At 40.8% G+C, this 25,039-nt stretch overlaps 3 protein-coding genes across 4 annotated transcripts in view; 2 read left to right on the top strand and 1 right to left on the bottom strand.

Moving 5' to 3' along the window:
• Fili (Fish-lips) overlaps nt 1–25,039 on the bottom strand; it is a 93,620-nt gene that overhangs the window by 10,466 nt on the left and 58,115 nt on the right. The window contains exons 2-4 of the mRNA XM_017074057.4: nt 20,096–20,162; nt 10,313–11,269; nt 5,660–5,820 (exon numbers count right to left, since the gene is read on the bottom strand). Of these exons, the coding sequence (XP_016929546.2) occupies nt 5,660–5,820; nt 10,313–11,149 (998 nt within the window). The 5' untranslated portion in view covers nt 11,150–11,269; nt 20,096–20,162. The remainder of the gene's footprint in view (nt 1–5,659; nt 5,821–10,312; nt 11,270–20,095; nt 20,163–25,039) is intronic.
• Nucleotides 1,263–3,194, top strand: LOC108009588 (uncharacterized). The gene is made up of 7 exons (XM_017074060.4): nt 1,263–1,507; nt 1,563–1,608; nt 1,668–1,828; nt 1,884–2,372; nt 2,437–2,485; nt 2,563–2,690; nt 2,746–3,194. The coding sequence occupies exons 1-7, from the start codon at nt 1,300–1,302 to the stop codon at nt 3,111–3,113; spliced, it is 1,449 nt and encodes a 482-aa protein (XP_016929549.2). The 5' UTR covers nt 1,263–1,299; the 3' UTR covers nt 3,114–3,194.
• On the top strand, nt 3,330–5,399 carry LOC118876929 (uncharacterized). Of its 2 annotated transcripts, XM_036813256.3 has the most exons (7): nt 3,331–3,568; nt 3,623–3,668; nt 3,728–3,888; nt 4,117–4,590; nt 4,655–4,703; nt 4,776–4,906; nt 4,969–5,399. In XM_036813256.3, the coding sequence occupies exons 1-7, from the start codon at nt 3,367–3,369 to the stop codon at nt 5,328–5,330; spliced, it is 1,425 nt and encodes a 474-aa protein (XP_036669151.2). In that variant the 5' UTR covers nt 3,331–3,366; the 3' UTR covers nt 5,331–5,399. The 2 variants fall into 2 exon arrangements, with proteins under 2 accessions (XP_065719821.2, XP_036669151.2); XM_065863749.2 differs by lacking the exon at nt 3,728–3,888 and having other exon boundaries at nt 3,330–3,568.

Genomic DNA, 25,039 nt, shown 5'->3' with positions numbered 1-25,039 from the left:
ATTTCAACAGTCTGCAAACAATGTGGAGGGAAAAGTTTGCACAAGACTGAGACAGGGGCCAAACAAAAGCCGAACAAAAGCAAAAGCAATTACAAAGGCCAACAAACGGGGTGGTGGATGGAAAGTGGGCGGAAATGGAAAGCGGCAACTGGGGGTGGTGCCGGGCGGTGGGCGGTGGATAAGCCTCAGCCAAACTTGGGCCAAGAAAATCAAACGAAAATTCCAAATTAAACTCATTTAAATGGCATACGATGCTGTCTGCTTTCCCTTTCCTCCGGGGGGAACCCCAGCCCCCGAAGCCCCCTCTCATCGCTTGTCATGTAAGTCATGTTAATGTCATTGTAAGGCGGCATGTCGCCCAGGGGGCGTGGCATGTGGCTGGATATATATCTGCCACATAGGAGCACAGAGCTACCTCTTCCACTGGCGGTGGTTGATTGACGTGGCCTCAACTCAAAGGAAGACGAGTCGTCGACGAGACTCGCTCATTGATTTGATATGAAAATTGCCCGGAATTATTGAATTAACATATGCTCGAGTTGAGCCCAGGCATTTCCCCTGCCACGCCCCCTCATCGGGCCGCCCCTTTCGTTGAGAGGGCTTGTATGTGGTGGCATCCCATTACCAAAAGCGTATTAGGCATGATTGATTGCATTGAGCAATAATGATTTGTCTGCCGCTTAGTTCCGCAGCTGAGTACACGAGGAAATTAATTCACCAAAATTGATTCAAAACTCGGACTTAGACGTTTAAAATGGGGACTGCAACTGTAGTCAGACTTTATGTAGTCACTAACAATACAAAAAATGTATTGCTTATAAGCATATCATCTAAACTTGAATACAATCACACACAATCAAACATAAAATTAGTAATTTTTTGAAACTCCTCTAAGAAAACATGGAATTATCTCGGATTCAGCCTTGAAATAATATTGGATTGGTATGTAGGAACGAATAACTTATATAAATATTAAATAAATCCGCTTAAGGTCTTTTTTGTAGTCTTTATGATGAGTTCTATAATCGTTCTGAAAAAAATAAGGCAGATAATCAGTTTTTCTTAAGTTTTCGCTTTTGAGGTTCACAGAGATGAGTCTTATCAAGTGCTTAGTTTTTAAGATCTCTCTCTCTCTCTCATTTAAAATATGTATGTTCTTGTGCTGAATGGGATGGTACACCTTATTATAAATGATCTAAGTGATTGGTAAAAGCTTTCGTGTGTTCTCGTCAATTCAGTTTTTAGGAAGAGAACAGGGCTCTATCAACTTAGTCAGTGATTATCAGTGGAAGGGAAACGATGTGCGGCTTCGCTTCGTTAGTCCTTATCGCTTTGGTGCTCTTTCAAGATGGGCACTCGCAGCTTCTCGACGATAATTGCGGTGGTCCGAAAATGATAACTTTTAGAATAGTAGGAGGGAGGATTGCCCCAATAAATACCGCTCCGTTTATGGCTAGTCTATACAATGGTACCGAACTTTTTTGCGGCGGATCGCTCATACACAAAAGTAAGGAAAGCAGAATTCAAATTGGGGATTTATATTAACTAATTGTTTTTTTCAGGACACGTTCTTACAGCTGCTCACTGTGTATATGGACTGAAAGAAGTGTAAGTACAATTTTGACGTTCTCTAGACGAAGTATAGATTGTTTTTCCAACTGTCATAGGACCCTCCGCTTGGGAGAACATGACCGATCATGTTCGCCAGTGAAGTGCCCACATGTGCAGCGTTACACTGCCAAGATTATAATGCACCCCGGTTATAAGAACAATATCCTCTTTGATGATGTGGCTCTGTTGAGACTGGACCGTGAAGTAACTTACAATGGTAAGATAATTGTGTAAGAAACAACTCATAAATGAAATTCATTTTGCGTTTGCAGAAAATATCCGGCCGGTTTGCATCATTTTGGATGAGGACGTAACTTCAGATGAGGTGTACAAATTTTCGGCCTTCGGCTGGGGTGCAACGGAACATAATGTTTCAAGCCAAGTACTGAAAACAGTCTATCTTTACCGATTGCCCCCAGACCAATGCTATGTAAGCCCCAACAAAATTTGTGCTGGCAGCGACTTGGGCGATACCTGTGGTGGGGACTCTGGAGCTCCGTTAGGATCGAATACCACATATCGGGGAAGAGACTTGTACGTCCAGTACGGGGTACTAAGCTACGGTTACACTCATTGCGACGGCAATGGCGTCTATACAGATGTCAATACGTACAGATTATGGATAGCCAATACGGTGCTGGAAACCGAAAAGAGGCTTTTGACTGAGAAATGCAAAAGTGATTGGGGTGGTAATGTTCTCGTCCGCCTATGGGAGATGTCACTGTTTGAGCACAATTTTGCTGGCGCCCTAATCACAACACGTAAGTAGAACTAGTAACCCAATATCACTTAGATCTCTGATTTATATCTCCTTAAATTTACAAGAGTTTGTCCTGACTGTTGCCAGTGCTTTCCCCTCAAATATCACTAAAATGTAAGTTCCAGCTTTCACAATGTATTTTCATTTCCCTAATAAATGTTAATGTATTTTTCTGTAATTGTGTTGTGCAGAACAGTGGAATCTAAATATCTTAACACCTATGATATAGAATGGTTTCACATACATCCCAGCTTCACATCTTCGCCAATACAGAATAATATAGCTGTGATAAAGCTGGATAGGAAACTGCCAATCTCAGGTATAAAATAAAAATATAAGAATGAGCTCTTCATTAAAATAACAAACTTCTTCAGTTAAAGATCTCGAAGCACCGATCTGCATGGGTCTGAATTTGAGTCCTCCAAAGACCTGGAACGCCTACCTCTATAGTCTCGACGCTAGTTTTTTGGGCACTAAAAGTGTGGATCTGAAGGGAATCGATAATTGCTCCACCAAAATTAAGCTGCCCGTAGAACGGGATCAGTTCTGCGTTGAGAAACCTGATCAACTAATGTATGCACCTTATGAAACACCTGGTTCTGTAATAGGCACCAAACAAACCTTTAGAGGCAGCGAAAAATATCTTATTGCTGCCTTAATAAGCCATACTCAGGGTAATGTCATTGTGCTCACAAACATTCAAGACCACCAAAAATGGATTACGGATGAGTTGAAAGGTTGATTACTGCTTATTATAATGATTATACTCAATAAGCATTTTGATGAAAATTTTACTGAATAAATGAGTCGGATGCGTATTCAATTTTTAACTTTTCTCTAATCAGTCTTAAGTAGATCAGTTTTCTTTGCAAGAGAAGCTTTGAAGATCTTGCACATGAGAGTAGAACGGAGAGGTAAAAGCTTTCGTGCTCTCCTCGGATTCTTTCGGGTCCCTAATAGCAACTTAGTCAGTGATTACTAGTTGATGGGAAACGATGTACGGCTACGTCTCGTTATTTCTTATCGCAGTGCTTCTCTTTCAGGATGGGTTTTCTCAGCTTCTGGATGATGCATGTGGTGGCCCACGGCAGTTGGTATATAGAATAAGAGGAGGTAGATTCGTAGATACTGCTCCATTTATGGCAGCCATTTACTATGGTACTGACTTTCTGTGTGGTGGAACCCTTATACACAACCGTGAGGAAAGGATAATTAAACTTATAAATGTGTATTAAATTATTCTTTTCTAAGGTTACATTTTATCGGCTGCACACTGTTTTACTGATTATAAAAATGTGTAAGTACCACTCTGAAGTTGTTAGGATTACGTCTAGATTAATGTTCAAACTGCATTAGAACCGTATACTTGGGAATGATTGACCGATCGTGCTCGAAACCGAATTGCCCACACGTCCAGTATCGCAATGTTGAAATTATCAGTCATCCCGGGTTTCAACCACCTGTCGTTGATGATGATATAGCTCTGCTGAAACTGGACCGTGATGTGATTTTTAATGGTAAGCTTATGAAAGTTCAAGTTCAAATGCCTTGCAGTGCTCAAAAAGTATTCAAAATATGAAGGTATTACTAAATGTGATGAGATCATGCAATTTTGTTAGTGCTTACAATAAAAACAAAGCAGTATTTAGCAAATAGCTTCTCATTTTCCGGGTGACTTAAAACTTTTGAAAGTGAAATCCCTTATCTCCCATTACACATCTCCGATTCTATTTATCTGACTTCAGACAACATTTATCCGATTTGCATTATCTTGGATGAGGAGGTAACATCAGATCCAATCAACACCTTTTCGGCCTACGGATGGGGAATAACGGAGAACGAAACGTTTAGTAGAGTGCTGAAAACCGTCACTCTCAACCGATTGGAATGCCCGATGTCCAATATTTGCGCGGGGGATAACTCGAAGGACACCTCAAGAGGCGATTCAGGAGGCCCCCTGGCAGCGAGCACCCCGTACAGGGGTAGAGCTAGGTTCGTTCAGTATGGTGTAGTAAGCCACGGAGATCCGGACAAGAGCGACTGGGGCGTCTATACAGATGTGAATAGGTTCAAACTATGGATAGCCAATACCGTGCTGGAACCCGAACAGAGGCTTCTGACTGAGAACTGCAAAAGTGATTGGGGTGGTAACGTCCTCGTCCGCCTATGGGAGATGTCACTGTTTGAGCACAATTTCGCTGGAGCCCTAATCACAAATCGTAAGTAGAATATATAAAATTAATATGAGCAGATTACTGAGTAATATTTTCTTACATTTACAAGAATTCGTCCTGACTGTTGCAAGTGCTTTTCCAGAAAAATTCAATGGAATGTAAGTAACTTTTACAGGGGTTAGTGCTCTAAAACTAATTTTACTACATCTCTCTACTTTTGTTGCACGCAGGAAAGTAGAATCCAAATACTCGTATATGTATGAAGTGGATTGGTTTTACCTGCACCCCGAATTCACAGCTTATCCATCTATAAAGAATAATATAGCTGTGATTAAGCTAAGAAGGAAACTGCCAAAGTCAGGTAAAAAAGTGTTTCCGAGAACTTTGTCGTAATACCTTCAAAATCAAATATTTTACTTCAAGATCTCGAAACACCGATCTGCATGGGCCTAAATTTGAGTCCTCCGAGGACGTGGAACGCCTACCTATATGGGAACGATGCTAATGTGTTGGGCGTTCAAAGTGTGGATCTGAAGGTAATCGATGATTGCTCCGCGAAAACTAAATTACCTGTAGAACGAGATCAGTTCTGTATCGAGAAACCTGATCAATTAATGTATGCACCCTATGAAACACCTGGTTCTGTAATAGGCACAAAACAAATCTTTAAGGGCACCGAAAAATATCTTATTGCTGCCCTAATAAGTCATACTCAGGGCAATGTCATTGTGCTCACTAACATTCAAGACCACCAAAAATGGATTGCGAATGTTTTAAAAAACTAAAGAATGATTTTTTTAATTGCCAAATAATTGCTATAATAAGCTAATACAATAAACTTAAATCCTTTCCTATTTTTGGAGTTTAAATTACAAAGAGGTTAGTTGACTGGAGGCGGAAGACAATATGTTGTAAATGGCTTTCTTTGTTCTTAGCTGCAAACTCCTAAAGGATCCCAAACTTTCCGACAGCTTGACAGCATCTAACGCTGGTGTCTTGTTTATTGTTAGCTCGTCCTAAAACAAAATAGTTTCGTTTTCATCTGACCCACTTTCACTCGTACTTGGGATCACCGAATTGAATTGTTGGGGGAAAGTTTTTGGCGAGAACTTACCTCGAATCGATGCGCTGCAAATAGTCCAGTCGACTCAAATGCAATTCGCGCAAATGAAACAAGTTGAGGAAGGCGACGGCGGGCAGCTGGGAAAAGCGATTTCCACCCAGGTTCAGATAGGTGAGGTTCGAAAGTTTCGAGAGCTGCTGTGTGGGCACCATCTGCAATAAAAAAGGAACATTTCATTTAGAGAGCATTCAAAACAAGAATGAAAAGTTTGGCCCAGCTAGAGCCAATCGAATATTAATGCAGGCCACTCAACTTTGAAAACGTTTTGTGGCTTGTAGGGAAGGCTGTCCTTCAACCCGAAAAAATGAGCACTAAACAGGAAAAAAGGGGAAATCAAAAGAAAAGCGTTGCTTAAGCGACTGCAGCGGAAACGGAAACGCGCGTCATGTACTTCCCCTTTTTCCCTGTTTTTCCTTTTTTTGCTTTGCTGGCCAGCAAATTCGTCTGTGTTTTTTCCCTTTTTAGGGGCAATAAAATCAATCTTGCAACGAATTTGTTACAACCACTGAGACAGCTTCGAGGAGAGTGTGGCATGCATAAAAGAAGAGGTTTCCTTCTTTTCGGAGGAAGGAGAGGGCCAAAAGCTTTTGGCTGTAATTTTGGCTGCCACTTATGTTCACCTTCCGCTCACCCTTGGCTCGTCATTCGTCTGCCTTTCTCCCTGCTTTCTCCTTTCTTCGCTTTCCCAGCTTTCCCCGAAATTTCCTCCCCTAGCGTGTCGGAAGCTACGTGCCAGGCGTCCGGACACGAACACACTCCGCGATAACGTAATGAACTTCGGGGTGGGGAGGGGTGGAAAGCCCCGGGAAAGCGGGAAAAATAAAGAAAAATTGGGGAACTGAGTGGAGGGGTGCACCAAGTGTGTGGCAAATGAATTCAAATGCTGGCCAAAAGCTCATAAGGCAGCTAAAAAGGGCTGAAAATTAAAAGGCATTACGCATACGCAATGTAGGCCAAGCCGGGCAATTGTTTAACCGAATGGCAACACTTTTTTAGCCCCCATTATTTATACTGCGACCCCCCCCCCCCCCCGCTTTTTTCCCTTTCTCCCCATGGATGTTTTCATGTTGGCACTGCACTCAAAGGAAAACCGGCGACTGCTGGACTAATTAAAAGGCTTTTCCTCTCCAGCTCCCAGTTTTCCAGCATTTTCTGGACCCACAGCAGCGTGGAAAAGGGTGTGAGTGCAAACTGTGAAAAAAGTAAAGGGTTGCACAGGACCCGGAAAGAAAGTGAAATTATATTGACTTTGATTTTTTCAATTTAATTTCCTTTCCTCTCACTTGCGAATGGCAAGCAAGTATTGGAAATGTGAAAATGAAAGCTAATTGCCAAGAAATTGGAAGGGGAATCGGTAAATCAATGGGCAAGCAAAATATTATTTGAAGAACACTGAAAAATTTACGTTTTTTGCAACCCACACCTGTTACATTTCTCAGTCAGCAAAACTATTTTGCAGTTGTTCATCCGTACGCAAAATTTATGCAACAAAACACAACAAAAGTGAGTGGGAAATGCAAATAAATAAATTCAGATACAACAAAAATTCGCTACAAAAATAAAAGGAAAATATTGTTTTTATTGAAGCTTTATGCGAATTCGTTTTTGAATATTTTTGCAATTATTCCTTTTAATCTGAGAGTTGAGTGCCATAATGTTTTTGTATATTTATGCACTTAATGCAAAATCAAAACCCACAACAGAAAGTACAAACAGACACATCCCCCTCTCTCCATTCATCGGCAAATATTTTTGTTGAAATATGAAAATATAAAATGGTTCATAAGTTATTTCAACGTGTGTTATTGAAATAAAATTAATTTGTTTGCGCAGAAGAAGGGGAGAGGAAAATATAGCTGAACAAATGAAAATGGGATATGCAAATGATTTTAGGAAGCACAGAATAAATGGAATTTTTAGAATGATCAGTCAATTGTGCGAAACATTTACATTTACTGATAATTTCGTTTTAAATTTTTCCTTTATGTGTTGGAAATTGAGCAAAATAATTGAGAGACTAGTTGGGTAATAATATATTTTATCGTTTAGCTGGGCAAAATCTAAGCTTGATAGTGAAATTGAGTGAGCTATATTTATATTGCCTTGTTAGGAGAAAACCCCTTTCCCCCGTTTAAACTGGCAACTGAACGCACTTCATAAATCATATTCAACCTTTGCATTTTACATGCTTCCCAAAACGTTCCTCCAGACTCCATACACTCTGCCCTTCGACCCCGTCGGTTTTCCGGAAAACTATGCAGATGCAGACAACAATTTCATGCACTAGCCGCATGCCAAAATGGGGCAGAATGTCCGACGATGGATATATATCCTCTGTGCATAATAAAACAACAATCTGTCCAATAGCAAAAAGAATGCCATTTGAAAATACCGGAAGAGGTTTGCAGCGGGGGATTTGGCTTCCCGGGAATAAAGGGCTGTGGGTGGCAGACCGACCGACCGACCGACCGTATTTCAACTACAAAATGCCAAAAGGTATTTTAAGTAGTTTCGAACTGATTCCGAGCGCCATAAATTCCTCCGCACCGTCAGTTGCCGTTGACTACGCGAGGCTGCCTTTGCCTTTGCCGGTGCTGCTGCACCTGCTTAGAAAGTCCTTTTTAGCCATCAGACAGGACACACACGCACACTTTATCCCCTCCTAACGACCAAAAGTATATACAGGTGGAATATGGCTGGGTTCCCGGCCAGGGGGACCGAAAGGGGGCGATCCGGAGGCCAGGACTCGGCTGCATTGCATCCATCAGTTTGCATAAACGGGTCCTGCTGCTGCAACTACAGATAGAAATATTTCCCTTTACCATTTTGTATTTAATTTTTACAAGGGGAAGCCTATTTTTGGAAATTTCAAAACGGATTTATGGTAAAAGAAAAAAAAAGATATTATTTACATAAATTTATATTATTTATTTCTGTTAAAAATTCTACAGAACTACAGTGAGAAATAACATCCCTGTACCATTTTGTATTTCTTTTTCACAAGGGTAATTTTAGTCTGGGAATTATACTAACAGAACAAAATAATATATACGTACATATAAATACAAATTTCATTGAAGAACCCTTTTTTATTTCATAAAATTTCATTTCCTAAAACATATATATCACAAAACTAACCAAATTGTTTCTCTCTGTCCACAGACTATCTGTGATTACGTAAAAACGCATTTCTGGAGACTGTTTTTCATCCCCGTTTCCATTCTCTGAATGTGGGATACCAACCAGGACTTGCAATTCCACCTTTGAGCAGGGATTTGCACAACTCAACTGAATGTTCCGCTCCCGTGGCAAACTCACACCCAAACTGCGTGTCCTAATGATTTGGTTTGGTCAATTTAAAGACGAAGTGAGGGCTTGAAATGAACCACTGCCTGGGTGAGTTTTGATTGCCAATATGGGGAAACAAAATTAAAAGGATTTCCTTGACAGTTATTTTGGGGGATAAACTATAGTAATCCGAGGATCCTTTTTTGTTTTTCATATTTGTCTTCCTTAAAATGCATGAAGAATTTTCATGTTGATAAATCAAACAGCAACTCTTAAAGTGATTACTTTACTTTCTTTAATTCTCAATTTACGTGTCTCTCAGTTAGCTTTAATTTTTCGAACTTCGAATCAATTTTCTAAGTAGCTGCAATGTGAAGAATTTACTATACCATTTATACATATAACATTTTTCTCTATTTTATCTTAATCTACAAGTCTTTCGCAATTTAAGCACTTGAGTTCAGGACTACATCCATTTTGCTCTTCTTTCCTTCGATTTCACGTCTTTGCCTCGGCTTTATCTTGACCTGGCTCAATTTAGGTTCACAATTTTTGCACAATTGTCTGCTCGTAAAGTTTTAAGCAGCTTTAAGCTGGCTCAGTTGCTGGGAAACGGCTATAAGTTTGGGTTCTGGGGGAAAGTGGGCAAAGCTGAAAGGCAGGCGGCATTTAACAAAACCCGGAGAAACGCTGGCCAAATGGCCGAGGGCCTAAGCAAAGAGTGCGGAGGCGGCAAAAATCAGGCAACACGGACATGTTTGCATGCATAAATAGCAGAAAGGACATGGCCGGCAGCAAGGACTCCTCGGGTGCCGAGTGCGTGGTGTATCCTTGGTCTATCCCCACACTCACATGGGTGTGTGCGACCGGACAGCAACAACGAGTTATGGTTATTAATTTTGCGTATGCAAAATTCAGCTAAACTCCAGGAAGGACGAACTTAGACGGGGTCCTTCGGGGAAGGATGGGAAGGGTGGGAAATCCGCTTTGGCAAAGTGTTGCTCACAGGATTTAGTCCTGCAAAGTGTCTAAATTTATGAGACCAGCAACGCTGGTTCCCCGTGGCCATGGTGCGAAAATGCTTGTCTAGGTTCACACTTAGCATTCGCTTAGAAAAGTGATTTTTTAGACTTTTCAAAAGTGGATTTATTTAACGCAGAAATGTTTGTAGTGCGGGAATAACTTAAATTGTTTTTAAACAGTTTAATAATATTGTTTTAAAAATGAGAACTAGTTTTCAAGTATACTTAGTTTTAAGATAGTTTTAGCTATCGATACAGGTTACTATCGATATTATCGATACTTTCAAAAATAAGGTACATTATAAAAACATGTCTCATAAAGTAAATCGCTCACCGTTAAATTATTATCCGAAAGATCCAGATGCTTTAAGGATATGAGTCCCTCAAAGGCACTCAGGTCCAGTTCGCTCATCACATTGCCCTGCAGGCTGAGGGCCAAAAGCTCCTTTAACCCCTCGAAGCTGTCGTTCCGCACAAACTCTACCAGGTTTAGGGACATATCGAGGCTCTTGAGGGCGTGCAGATGCCACAGATTGCTGGCCGGAACGTCGAGCAACCGGTTGTTCCGGAACACGAGGACCTCCAGGGTGTTCATACCCTTGAAGGAGTTGTCCTCTAGGCTGACGATATTGTTGTTCGTGAGATCCAGTTCCACCAGGGCGACCAGATCACTGAGGGCGGTGGGATGCACCGTCTCGATGCGATTGAAGCTGAGATCGAGGAGCAGCAGGTTGGTCAGGCCCTTGAAGGCGTGCTTGTGCAGGGAGCTGACCAGATTCCTGCTCAGGTTCAGGGTTCTCAGTTCCGACTGGTACTCGAAGTTCTTGGAGCCCAGCGTTTCGATGATGTTCTGTGAGAGATCGAGGATCTCCAGCTTCATGTAGAAGGGCAGCGAGAACTCCAGGTTGCGTATCCGGTTCACCGTGAGGTTGATGTACTTCGTCTCCGGATTCAGCTGGATGGGCACATCCTCCAGAGCGGCGTCCACACACAGAGCTCTACTGTTGGCCTCGCCCCCCAGACACTGGCACTTTGAGGGGCAGAAGGCGGAGGACTCCAGGGGCAGGATCACGAGAGCCAGGAGGAGGAGCAGCACTGGGATGGAGCCACCTCCACTCCGCCACGGCCTCCTCCGCCTTGTTGTTGTGGTCACTCCTGTGTGCTCGGCCATTTTGTGTTTGCTTCTTGTGGGCTCAACCTCGTCTCGTCTCGGTAATTATTTGTTGACCAGTTTGCGGTGCGAAGATGTTACCACCATTTGATGTCCGACATCTTGGCAACTGAAGAGGCTCTGCAAAAAGATAGGATGCAAAAAAACAGGCTTAATATTTTAAACAGTTTAAATCACAGCTGCTAGCGCTGCAAGAATTTCCTTAAATAAATAATGGCATATGGTTAAAATTCTGCAGTTCGATTACGGAAATTAATTTTGTTGTTCATGTCCATTAATTGAGTAAATGCATAATTAATAAAGCAATGCGTTATCTCTGAAAGGAAACTGTTTAAAAAAATTTCCTATGAAATTTTAAATCAATTAAAATAATACCACTCATATATTATATTCAATGAAATTTTCGTAACATAACAAGAAAATCATAACTATACTGTGCTGTGAAAACATGTTTAAATATAAATTTAAGAGCTCCAAGGATACCTTTACATGCCTAACAAAAACCACAACGAATATCTCATTCCGACTGCCAACAGCCAAAGTAACTTGAGATCTTGCAGGCAAATTAGCGTTTATTTTAATGAAGATACTTTGCATTTTTGAAATGCGATATTTAAAAGGACTCAGCGAGTGCTCCATTCTTTTCACACCTTTTTTGGGAGGTGCTCATTCTTTGGTATTATATTTTTTTGGGAAATTCACGAAAAACTTTTGCGGCAAAAGAGTCTCTCTACGACACTGCAAGATTTATGTGCATAAGTTGGTAGCTAATATTTCATAAAAGTCGAGACGCAGACAGAGAAATAAAGTGAGAGAGAGTTAGGTCTCCTGGCGTTAACTTTTTTTGTGCTGACAACTTTGCATTCGAAACTTGCTGACTTACCAGACAGGATCGCAAGGACGAGGGGTTTCCAGGGGCTAGGCCCAGTCGGCTGCATTTTATGGTTTATAAGTTTTGCATAATGCAGTCGGACCGTCTAATAGTTATGCCCATGATGAGCTGCCACCCCAGCCAACAAAAAATAATGGAATTCTAACTGCATATTCATGAAAATTTGCAGCCAAGAACTCTGGTTTAAATTCACAAAAAAATACATTTCAAATTTAAAGTAGAAAAAGATGGAAAATAAATTCATCTTAATCCAATAAAAAATCAAACATTTTAAGAAAAACGAGTGGTATATTTATTATTCTTATTGCACAGCCAAAAAGCTGGATGAAATACATAAAAACCCAAATACACTTTAAGCTGAATATAAAATCATCTTACAAAACCAAATAACACAATATTTTAAGAAACACAGATCCGAATATCTAATATTCTTATTGAAGAAATTAAACAGACTTATTTTCCTTATGGTATAGCTCGGATTAAACGAAGCAAAAATCAAGTGAGACTAAAATTATGATCCAAAACAGCTGATATAAATGAAACTGAATTTAAGCTTAAGTTTCAAAATGTAAGACAAATTGCTGCATCCACATATCAAGACCAAAATGCCAACCTAGTACAGATAATCTGGTAATAGTGTTTGAGCAAACATTTTTGGTAGCCCACAAATTCGGAATTCTCCCCACTCTCAACTAATCGCATATGGCCGACTTAAATTACATATTTGCCCAGTGGCAACACTCAATTAAGTAATTAACAAATTACGGGAATGTAGAAGGGGCAGCCATTCAATTCCACTTGTGAGTGTTTGTCTGTGCAACTCTGATTTGCATACAAAGCACAGACAATGGACCGAGAAGAAGCAGGGAAGTAGAGCCCCCCTTAACTCATTTTACCCCTCTAAAAAACACACACACTGGCAACAATAACCTTAACTAGCTGTAAAACAAATAATAAAGAGCAAAACGCAAACTTTTGAGGTTTCATAATGTCAACAAAAGTTAAAAGCTCACAGAGAACTCAAACCGCCCCCCTTCTCCACATCCTTTCATTCACTCATTCATTCATTCATTCATTCAGCTTGTGGTTCTGGTTCATATTTTACGCTTCAATAAAATTGGCAAAAAAGCCCCAACCCCGCGGTGGAAAAAGTGAAAATTGTGAAAAATTCACTCCCGTGTGAATTATTAAGTTTCACATGGCAGTTGCTCTTGTTGTTTTCTTCCTTTTGGCAAAAAGAAAAACCTGGTTTGTGTGTGCTAGTGAGTGTTTGTGTTTGTTTGCAAAAAGCACACAAAGTTTTTAATAAACTTTCGCACGCCAAGCGAACTCAACTTTGAACCCCTGCCAACCCCCACTTTTGCCATAAAAAAGTGTTTGAGCCAGGGGCGGAGGCCTATAAGTGGAAAGGGGGGTGGGGGTAGGTTCCACACACAAACAGGCATGATTTCATTGTGGCAAATATTTTGAAAGCAAACTTGGGGCCGGGGGTACAGTTGATTGTTGGAAATGCTTTTTGGGGCCTGTCAAAGGCCAACAAGTCGAAAGTTGTGGCCTGCACTTTGGATGCTCGCTTTTCACTGGAAGCCAAAGAGATCGAAGCGGGCTGCCTTTAATGGGTTAATTAAATGAGGGCTAACTAACCCTTGCAGGGAACTAACGAAAAGTGCAAGGGATATCGATTGTTTTTAAGAGTGTTCCATATTATTATTATAACATATAAGAATTCTAGTAAGCTTTTTCTTCAATTTTCTGTTACTGGTGCTTATTAATAAATTAATTAAATATCAATTCTACAAATTTAAGTATAGTCGCTTTAAGAACTTTCCTCCTACATGGCTATATACATTATAGTACTAACAAAAAATATCATATTTTTTATCAATTAATCTCTAACCCCATAAGAACAGTATTTTCAGGGATTACAGCCTTAAGCTCATCTCATTTAGGCCTGTCTTTCTCCCGGCCTTTTTCTCCCACTTTCCATTCAGTTTATGACTGCAGCTAAACCAAAAATCCAATCAACAAAGTTGTATGTGCTCCCCAGGACAGTTGCCACCTCCCCAGAATTTCGCCCTCCTCTTCAGTTTTATAAGCTTCATTTAATTATATTGACATTGTTGGAGTCTGCTTTACTTTTTTTGGCTCAGGTGGGCAAGCTTGTTTCCTGGGAAAATTTTCAGGCAGTGACACCCGAATCGGGGTGTCTTGTCCTTATCCCACGTTCCTCATTTGAACTTAAATGCCATAAAAATGGCAAAATAATGTGGAAGCGGAAAGAGGATCCCCAGCAACAAATGCTGATAATAGAAATAGCGAGAGTTCCCCCAGAAAAAGGAAAAGCAAAGGACCCTGTGCGCCACGCATAAAGTTTGCACATAAATTTTCCACGAAAAGAACCGCTGAGCATGCCATTGACTTTAAAGGCCACAAATGGCAATCGGGGTCGCGGGGTCCTGGGAATCTGGGGTGGATTTGAGGTGAGGTCAGGGTTCAGCGCAAGTAAGGAAATACAGCAGGCAAGTCGGGAAGCTGAAAAGCTGGGTGGCGACTCGAGCAATCAAAGGTGAAAAACTTTTGTGAACTATGCGGGGAGCACACAAAGTCAATATTAATATTCACTTACTCGGGAAAAGGGGCGTCGGGGGGCGGGGCAATCTGACTGACAATGGCCAGGGAAAAGGCAAATGCCAAGCAAATTGAAAATGCGACGAAAACGTGAGATGCCGTCTAGGCACTCCTCGCAGCCCCCTTACACTGGGAAAAAAAGTAAGTGGAAAAACATTGATGACAATGTTCACATAATCTTTATTGAAGAAAAACTGCTTGAAAAAATACTGAAGTAGCTTAGTTTGCTTGTAACCTCTTGAAAATATTTTAAATTTGATTCTGCATTTCTTGAATTTTTAAGAGATGGTTACTTTGTAATCCTATAATAAAGAAAAACAATACAAAATCCGTTTAATTTTTGACAGATAGTAAGAGAGTTTAAAAAAATATTAACAAAAAAAGCTGTAACACTTAAAATTAGATTGTTAGATCTTATCAAAATTATATGCAAGACATTATTCTTTAGAGTTGCATTTCCAATAATCATAATTTTTGTAAAGCTTAAATCCACATAAGAATTCATGAAAAGAATTAATGTTTTATTACAATTAAGTAAAGACATATTATAGTTAAAATGTATTACTTTCTTTTACCATTAATTTTGTTAACATATTTAAGATGGTACTGAAAAAGTTAAAGTTCAGAAATATAATTTCCAATTTCTCCCCGTGTAGCAACGTGCCCGAGTGCGTTTATTTATATCAAGATTAGCATTTGCTCCTCTTCACGGACTGGGCCTCTCCTGGTCGGATCCCCATTTCCATTCCCATTCCCGTTCCCGACCTCCTCTAGAGACTTATTGGATAGGCAAACACTCGGCGATGGCAAAACAAAGAAATGAATTCCCAGATTTTGCACGCACAAATTGTCTCCTGGGCCTGGGTGTTCATGAGATTTGCCGGCATCGCCATCAAAGATGAATTGCTGTTGTCGCCACAGTGCAGTGTTCCAATCCCCTTCCCCGATTTTCCCCCCTTTCCACCTTTTGGCAGCAGTTTTCCGACGTTTTCCGTCCGCATTTTCACTCCCAAAAAGATTTCACTGCACGCATAATTAATGCAATTGTTGGTCGCTTGGCAGGCAAATAAGAGTTTTGTTGTGTTTAGTTTTTTTGGCCAGTGGAGGGTAAAGTGAGTGGTCTTAGTTTGTTCAATTAGTGGCTGCCAAAGAACCGACAGAAATAAATGCAAAATGTGTCCTGACAAAGTAGTGCTTTCAAGAGGGGATGTTTAAAATCCCATTTTGTTGAACATTGTTGTTAAATAATTAAGGGGAACTCTTTTCAAATATTTTACTATATATGCACAATCTTTAAACCAACAACTTTTTAGATAGAAAGGAGCTGTGCAAATGCTGTCCTGGGAAAATGAAAAACTTTGCGCACATGTGATATGGCTCTCCGCTGGCCAAGAATTTTAATTTAATTTCGTTTTTTAACACTCTGCTTGATTTTGCAACAAAAAGAGGGGAATGAAAATGGCTTAATAACCAAGAGACCCGAGGCAGTTGCCAAACAAGCGGAGCCGAGCACACACACAGCATTATTTTATACGAGGGAACAGAAAACTCCCCTGTTGGCCCCTATTTGCCCCTATTTTCCCCCTTTCCACTGAATTTGCAGACGCCGTGGCAGACGCCAGACGAGACGCCATGCGGCAAAATAAAAACCAAAATACAGCAAAACCGAGAAAAACCGAGAAAAACCGAGAAAAACCACCAAAAAAAAACACTCTAGTGAGGTATTTAAAAATATATATATTCCTACCCATATATATAGGATCTGTCGCTGGGTATATATCATTTCGCAGAGTGTTTCGCCAAGTGGCCGGAGAAGCAGGGGAAATAATGCGACAATTGCATTAAGTCTACAAATGCTGGAAAAAAGAAAGCATGGTGAAAGGAAGAGGGGCTGGCAAATGAAATATTTTATCTTTATATGCAGCTCCTCTTTTTTTAACGCTGCGGTGCACTAAATGTTTAAAATGGTTTAGAGATCCTTAACTCGTTTTTATTGTGCCGTGTTATGGCCCGGATAAAGTTGAGTCAGTGGGAAGTGGGGCAAGAGCCGGAAGTGCAGGAAAAGCAACTTTATGCTCCTGAGTGTGTGGCCATCCGCTTAAGCTTCAGATGATATAGCAGCCGTTGCAGCACTCAAGACCCCAGATCTTTATGGCTGCGGAGATGGGGTGGAAAATCAAGCCGGCGCTGGGAAAAGTCCACGAAAATGAGGGGTGCCTGTCAAGCTCAAAGTAGAACCAGTGGAATAACTAATCTAAGTTAAGACCTTTTGGAAAGCCATATTAGAAGTTAGTATTCAATAAGGGGCTCATGAAAGGCATTGTTTATTATTATTAGTTAAATTGATTATAATTACAACTTAACGATTTCAAAAAACAGGAGTATTTGAAAAGGTGTAGTGATAAAACTAAAGCTGAACAAATTAAATTAAAAACCCGATAACATTTTTTCATAGGTTCCTACACCTTTAAATACCCAACCAATCACCTCTAGTTTCTATACGCCTCGTTGGACATTCAAAAAATCGATATTTTTTGGACAGTCAGCTCCCGAAATATATATGTGGGCCTAAAGGAAAAGAGTACAACGCACTTTCCGTTTTGGCTGCTGCCCCAAACTGGCCGAAAAAAAGCAGGAAACAAATGAGGCAGTTGAAATAAAAAAAGGGGCCAAAAAAGAGGGAACTTTAGGCCACTGGCACAATAATTTGGCACGCAAACCTTTTTTTCCCACTTGGGGAAGGGGCTTCCACACATATACACATAAATAAAAAATGAAGTGAAATACATTTTGGGAGCCAGAGTTCCGAGCCCCGCACATTAAAAAATGGCCAAAGTCAACTCGGAACGGGACTTTGGGGATATAGTACACACAAAAAGTCCTGAAAAAACAGATATATATCTAGATTTGGGGCAGGTCTTTCGCTTCTTAATGCGGTCATAGTTTGCTGTGCGGATAAACATATAACAATTAGAGACCCGTTTCGCACAGTTCCTTTGTTTTGTTGGATTGCCCACTTGGGGCTGCCTTTCTCACAGGACGGCATGAATGGGTTAAGGGTCACCCATATGACTTTCCATGCTCAGTTAAATATTTGAGTAGTTTTCATATTTAATTCACTTTAAGGGAGTACGTTTTTTTGGGAGCGAAGGACTATGCAAATGAGCTCCAAAATTTGGGTCAAAGTTCAGGGAGTGGGTGTGTCCTGGGTGAATATTTATGGGGCCGTATGTGAGCCCCTCTTTTCAAGTTGGTCTCCAGATAACGTGTGGGTCAGGTCGGGAAAATAAAATGGAAAAGGAAGCATCGCTAGTGGAAAATGTCGAGTTTAATGTGGCATAAAATTAAGTTTTAAACTAATAGCTTTTAGTACGAAATTATTTCTTAAGAAGTGACGTGCCCAACTTTTTTTACTTGCTCAACAGTTGTCATTAAGTTCTTGTCACAAATATACAAAATTCCCATTTTTCAAAAGGGTTAAGTGAGTTTACCCCTGCCTTCAATGCCCACGCAAAATATGTTGTAAAAATTTCACAGTCAACAAACATAAATTAATTTAACAAATGAACAGAACTTTACAAACACCGAAATACGACAAAAAAGAATCCCAGGAATTTAACCTGAGCACATAAATTTTGTTCATCCCCAAACATTTTCAGCCAAAGAAAACAAATGTTCATTAATATGCCAGACACATCTAGGGCAACTCAGCAGGGGGAAAATGGAAAATAAAGGGACGTGGAATTTTCGAAAAATTTATTAATTGGCAGCTAAATGAGAGGCAAGAATTAACATGCTCATAATTTTATTAGGCACTAAGAAAGGGGTTGGGAAATCAATTTCTAGCAAGAAATGTGGCAATAATTTGGTCAAAAATATGTAAAACGCCCTTTAAAAATGCACATCAAAAACAAAGGAACATTTTGCAAATTCCCCTAACCATTTAAATCAATAAATTACTTTAAGGGAGCCCAAAAAAACTGAAACTGACAACGCTTAAAGCCAGCTGTTGGCATACAATTTCGCCTAAGTGTTCCTCACTTTCCAAGGCAGTCGACAGCTGGCCACGCCCCCTGTCTGCCGCAAAGTGGGCGGAAAAGAGGGGGGATTTGGGGGAGTGAAAGATCTGAATTCATTGCCTTTTAATTGCAGCTGGCAGCGAGAAACGAGAGATTTTTCGGATGTCTGCCCATCGGTTTTGGGGACTTTTCCAACTGTTTTCCCCGCTGTTACACATATAAATTCAATTGTTAATTGAATGCTGGCCAACTTGAAAAATGGGGTTGACTGCGGCAACCTGTTGAGGCGGCTCGAGTGATTTATGGTTAAGAACTGGAGCCCCGAAAAGTTAATTTAAGCATGAAAGTCAACTTTTAAAATATTTCAGAGCTGGGAAATGGTATATTTCCTATTTACCTATCGATTCACGTCCATAAATACGAGCGTTTTCATCAGGCCTTTTCTCCTTATTTTCGGTAAAAATAAATCAAAAGCAAAATCAATGAAATTCAATGAACTGACTCCGGCAGGCCCGAAATGTTCGAGCAATTTATTTATAACAAGGGGCTGGAACCACAAAGAGGTTCCCTTGAAAAGGAAAGAAGGGAAAGTCGGGAAGGGGAGGAGAAAGATCCCCAAACGCACATGTGTGGTGCCTATAATTGAATTATTTTTACGCATAAAATTTATTTATTCATGATGCCCCCTATGTGATTCGCCTTGAATGCCGGAGAACGCCAAGGGAAGCACGTAAATGCAATTTAAATTTATTTAGTCAAACCAGTATTACCAAGGCAACAGGCATATTCTTTGTGGTGTAATATTTACCGACTGCAGAATTAAACTTTCTTTCACACAAATCGGCTTATTTCTGTTTAGTTTTCAGTTGGCTAGAAAACTGAAAACATTTCTGAGCGACTTGTTGCTTTTCGCGGCCCTTTTGACATTGAAGCACACGCACTTTCCCCCGGTTATTTTTCAGTCCATGTCCTGACTTTGACACGGATTTAATTAAATTTTTGTCAAAACTTTTGCCAAAGAACTAGAAAGAGGGAGAAAGCCAGGCAGTGGCAACAAACTGTTGACTGGAGTTTTTCCCCAAAGCGTTTTGGTCTTGGACTTTTACTTTTGCTTTTGCCTGGGTCCCTCAGCCATTTCCCCACTTTCCCATTTCCCTATTTACCTTGCGCCACCCCCTCCCCGTTGCTTTGCATTTTTTGCGGAAATGAAGAGAGCTTTTGGCAAATTTCAGAGCTCCGTTCCGGCATTTCCGTGTTGCATTAAAGAGTCCTGCTCCAGGAAATGTGATGGAAACTTCTTTAAACCTGCTCGCAGGCAGTGCGAAAAACTTCAACAGGTGCGAGGGCCACAAAATTGGTTTTATATGGCATTTCCCCGGTCCTGGGGAATGGGTAATTGGAACTCACCTGGCTGTAGATGAAGTGTCCTCCAGTGGGAGTCGTCCGTCTGCCTGATGGCAATTATAGCATCGTTCTGAAAGGAAAACATGGGAAAATCTAGGTCAGGTAATGTGTGGAAAAGTTGCATGGTGCATGAAAAACTCAGACTTGTCTGAGGGAAAATCGAAAAGAGTTGAGTTCCATGAAAATCCTAACCGTAAAGTTGGGCCTGATAGCCGATAACTTTATCGATGGCCCACTTGGTCGTGGCTTTTTAAACCCTGCCGTTGAGTTACCAATTTTCCTGGCAACTTTCCTTGGGGCTGTCAGCAAAGTTTTCATCACTGTCAGCGGGGCTAACAACTTAACTTAAGTCAGATCGGACATGAAGTTGCTGTTGCACATGCAACACGGTGTTGCACATCAACAACATGTGGCTACGTGGCGTCTTAAAATGCACGCATGCTTGGTTTTACAGGGCGGAAAATATAGAACTATTTTTGAATAAGGTATACCCCTAAGAAAATGCACCAAAACACATTTAACACTTGCTATAAAAGTCAAAAAATAATAATTCTAAAAATGTTTTATTTGTGTGTTTTGCTGATAAATGATTATGAGCCTTAAGTAAATAATCTTAGAAAATAATCAATGTATAGATGTGCTATAAAAAAACATTTAGTTGACTGAATCATATGTTCATTTAATGATATAAGAAACCATTTTATAAACGAAACATAAACTAATATTTCAAGCAAATTTAAATTTCTGTTGAGTGGATCTTTTTAAAGAATACCTTAAAATGCATTTCTCCACCCCTGCTTTCTACCCACAAAAAAGAAAACCCAGAGAGGCCTTTAGAGGCACAACCACAGCAAACAGGACACAATCAGGACACGAACTAATCGCCACATCAGGATGTCAGGTGGCATGTTATGGATTTCCCTGTGTTCCCCGTACTTGCAACACTTTTTGCTCTAAGCAGCAACATGACGTACATACTAGGTACACATGACCCTTTTGTCAGGGGAAAAACTTGGTTTGCTCTGCTGTCGGCTGTCTTTCCGCCTTGGAAAACGTTAGCAAAACACTGTGTGCCAATGCGATGGGGGCATGCAACATTAATGAGCAGCATATTCTCGCTCTGCCGCCAAATCAAAGTTACGACGTATTCGCCGGCGAGGCGACGTTGCGTATACTTGATCTTGTTACACGCACAGCTAAATGTCAATTTATTTGCCACACTCCAAAACACTAAGCCGACAACCATGGCCACATCCTCCCTCTCTTTCCCGGAAGAGCCACCCATCTCTTTCTCCGCCTGATGAGATGTAATCGATGAGCTCTGCGGTCCTTGACTGACTTACAGACTTACAGGCTTGCCGACTGACAGACGATGTCTGCGAAACTCTCTGGGCAATTTGATTAAAACTCATCGGGGCAATCGAATTATGGTGCAAATTTATGCGCTTGAGCGAAACTTTTTAATGATTTTAATCATCATTTATTCTAATTACATAAGTCCTTGTAATGAGCGGCAATTGAAAATGTAAGCACTTCAGAGTTGTTGGAATTGAAATGGGTTGATTTGAGGGTTTACTTTTTAGCACTATCATTATATTATAATCCAAAATGTAATCAGCCATTTCCTAGAAATAAATAATCACTACAGATAATGTGGAAATAATTTAAATAAACCTAGTTCAAGTGAAAAAACTGATTAGGGTAGCAATAATAAAAATGATTTTTGCTGAAATGAAACTGAAACCAAACACATTTAACCTTGCCCTCTATATTTTTTAATTACCTGTATTCAGGAGTGAGATTAGGTTTCGAGAATGAAATGGAATTCCCTGGAATTAATATTGCTCTGCTATGTACCAATACACAACCAACAAGCGATGATAAGGAAATGTCAATAAAGGCTTTTCATTGACCACAAAGCAATTTTTCATTTAACCTCGCTGTTATGTTCTTTTTTCTGTTTCACCTCCACTTTCATCTGTTAAAAAAGAGAACCCTCGAGCCCATTTATAGAGCCCATTGTCTGCAGTTCAGGTGCATTTTACACCCTGTTTATGGGGAGCCTTCTGAAAAGGGCAGCAAGAAATCCCCGTAAATTGAAAACGAAAGTTGAAATGCAAACACAAATGGAACGAGACACAAATGGGGGAAAAGCCAGTAAGCGAGGAATATTATTTTTATGTAACCTTCTATTTTCCTGGGGAAACCGCAGACGATGGGCTGCTCCTTCGTTTCCTTTCTATATTTTTTCCCTGCTGGCCGCAGCTGACGATGAGGGCCCCAAAGTCAATAATGCCGATAGACGGCAAATAAAAATTCCCTTTTTTATTGGGTGGCAGGTTGGGGACTAAGAGCACGTTTTTCGAATTCATTGCTTTGTTGTTATTGTTTTGGGTCAGACAAAAGGCGTCTGGGGCTACGAAATGAATGCCAAAAGCAGCCACGCTGCAGAAATTTTGATCCAAGGGCCGCCAGCCTTCCTTTTGGCTATTAATAAAATACCAACGATGGCTAAAATCCCTTTTCACCATTTGCCAGTCGCCAATTCACTCCTTTTGGCCAGTTTTGCCCAGCCAGATTTGCCAATTTCTCGCCTGGCTTTGACTTTGACTTTGGCTTTGGCATTGTGGCTTTGTTTTCATTTCAATGCCAGACACCGTATCCCAACAGTAACAGTTCCATCCCGAGTGGCCGTTGAAAAGTTGAAGTCGGTGGAACCGGAAACGGAAATCGCTGGACACTAACAAGCAGCGCGAACAATTGTCAAATCTCCTTCCCCAAAAGCGGAAAGTCAAAGTCGCCACGGCAGACGGAGTGGAGTCCCCAGCTCTTTGATTGTTTGATGTCTCGTCTGCATTGTCTTTTTGGCCATTCTTTTTCAGCGACCAATTGGCAATTATTTTAGACAAATAATTGCTCTAGCCAGAAATTGTTTGGGGAACGTGGCTCAACTCCCAAAGCCAGTTAACTGTGTCTATAAGTTGCGAGAAACTCCCATTTTCCCAGACTGATTTGTCAGAAAAAAAGCAAGCAGTGTTATTAATTTGGAATATATACCGACGGTATTCTAGAATAAATATTTCTTTTACAGAAGACGTTTAAAATTGCTTAGTACTAGAAATGATTTAAAGATAAATACTACCGAAAACAAAGATTTAAAATATGCCAAGGAATATACTTCTTTTTGATAATCAATACCTCACTAAGCATATTTCACATTACCTATTTAAACTCAAGGTAGGTAACATGAGATACTCTTTCGCACTCGCCAAAGTATTCGGTTACCCCGAGAAGTGAGTGTTTGTTATGTCGGAAGCCGCTCAACTTAATTCAAAGTTCAGTTCAATGCGGCGGCTAACTGGTTCGACTTGGGGGTCTGGTTCAGAGACCGGGATCCCTCGGTCATATGAGACACTTGAGAAAGAATCCGCTGCTCCCAGTCTTTCAACATGGGAACTTAACACCCGGCGTGGGTGGAATGGGCTTCTAGAGGGGATGGGGATGGGGCAAAGACGGGGGACTCTAAGTACACAGAGCTCGTATTTTCAGCTTCATTTGTGGGTCATTTGCTGTGATTGCTGTTGGCCAAAGCTGATGCTAAGCGGATTTTAAATGCCTCTCAAGTGGCTGGCTGCTTTGTTGATTTTAGATGAGTTATGAATGGCTAATTGCCCGATGAAAGCTTGGCATTAGGTGGAGAAATGGGTGCTAAACGAAAGGAGATTACGCAAGGAGCAGTACGTTACTTAATCTAGATTAAGAATAAATGATTCATAGTATAACTTAAGCTTAAACAGGTGGTATCTTCAGTTAGAAATTCAATTCTATTCCAATAATCCTTTACGAATAGGGTGTAAAGCTACATCTTCCACATTCTTTCCGTGGTGTAGATTTGTGCTAGGAATAAATATTTGATCCATTTGTATCTTCTGTATGAAAGTAAATTCAAAAAACGCAACTCCTTCCGCAGACATCTCTCGACTGACAATGGCTGAAGGGCTTTCTGGCTGCCATTAAAGATACAATATATCTGGCAAGGAGTATTCAATCTTTGGGCGGAGAATTCTGGATGCTGACAGTTGATTGAACACTTTTTGAAATGACAAAAACGCCCCACGGGTGACATTTCTCAAAACACTTTACTGCGTCTGCACCGGGTTCGCTTTTCCACCTTTTCCCCGCCCAGGGTTTTCCCCCGGGTTGGTTAGGTGTTGCAATCTTGATTTACGAGTCAGTTTGGGGAGGTGGTTGAGCTGGGCGTTGGGGACTTCGGGGAGTACAGAGAGTTAAGGGAACCAGAGAGCTGGAGGATACCATTTGCATAGCGTCGGTCCAACGGAAAGGAGCCAGCGGCCAATCATTAAAACGTCGGCATGATGAGTTCTCCCCGAGATCTCCTGCGCTGCCCTATCTGCCAAGTGTCCTGAGGCTTCTCTCGCGGTTTTAAATTACCATTTTAATGTTGCCCAGTGCCGTTGATTGATGTGGTATGATGCTGATGCGGATACTGTTTTCAGGGGCAGCAGCAGTCAAAATGTAAATGCTTCCTCGTGAAGTGAAGCGTTTTCCTGCTAACAAGCTTTTGGCATTTTGTCTACCGTTTTCGCTTTAAAGCCATAAAATAGGGAAAAGATTTTTTAATGCTGACCATAAAAGTGAGGCTTCTACGGCAGACATACCGAACCATATATATGTTTCTGTCTGAGAGACAGGCTCACCTATTAACAGATACTTTGGGACACTTCATTTGGACCCTGCTGCCGGATGATTTGAGTTATGAGTTTCCCCCGCCCCCTTTCAGCATAGACACATTCACAGGGACCCACCCACGCAAAAGTCCCCATTCTCCATAAGAATTTCTACCCGCTGATTGAGCACAAGTGCCTCGCTGACTGACAGACTGACACTTTGGGCTTTTAAATGCCTCAAAAATCCACTTATTTTCGG

Source organism: Drosophila suzukii, chromosome 2R (assembly GCF_043229965.1).
Source record: "Drosophila suzukii chromosome 2R, CBGP_Dsuzu_IsoJpt1.0, whole genome shotgun sequence".
NCBI classification, from domain to species: Eukaryota; Metazoa; Arthropoda; class Insecta; order Diptera; family Drosophilidae; genus Drosophila; species Drosophila suzukii.
This window is presented reverse-complemented; position numbering and strand designations above follow the sequence as displayed.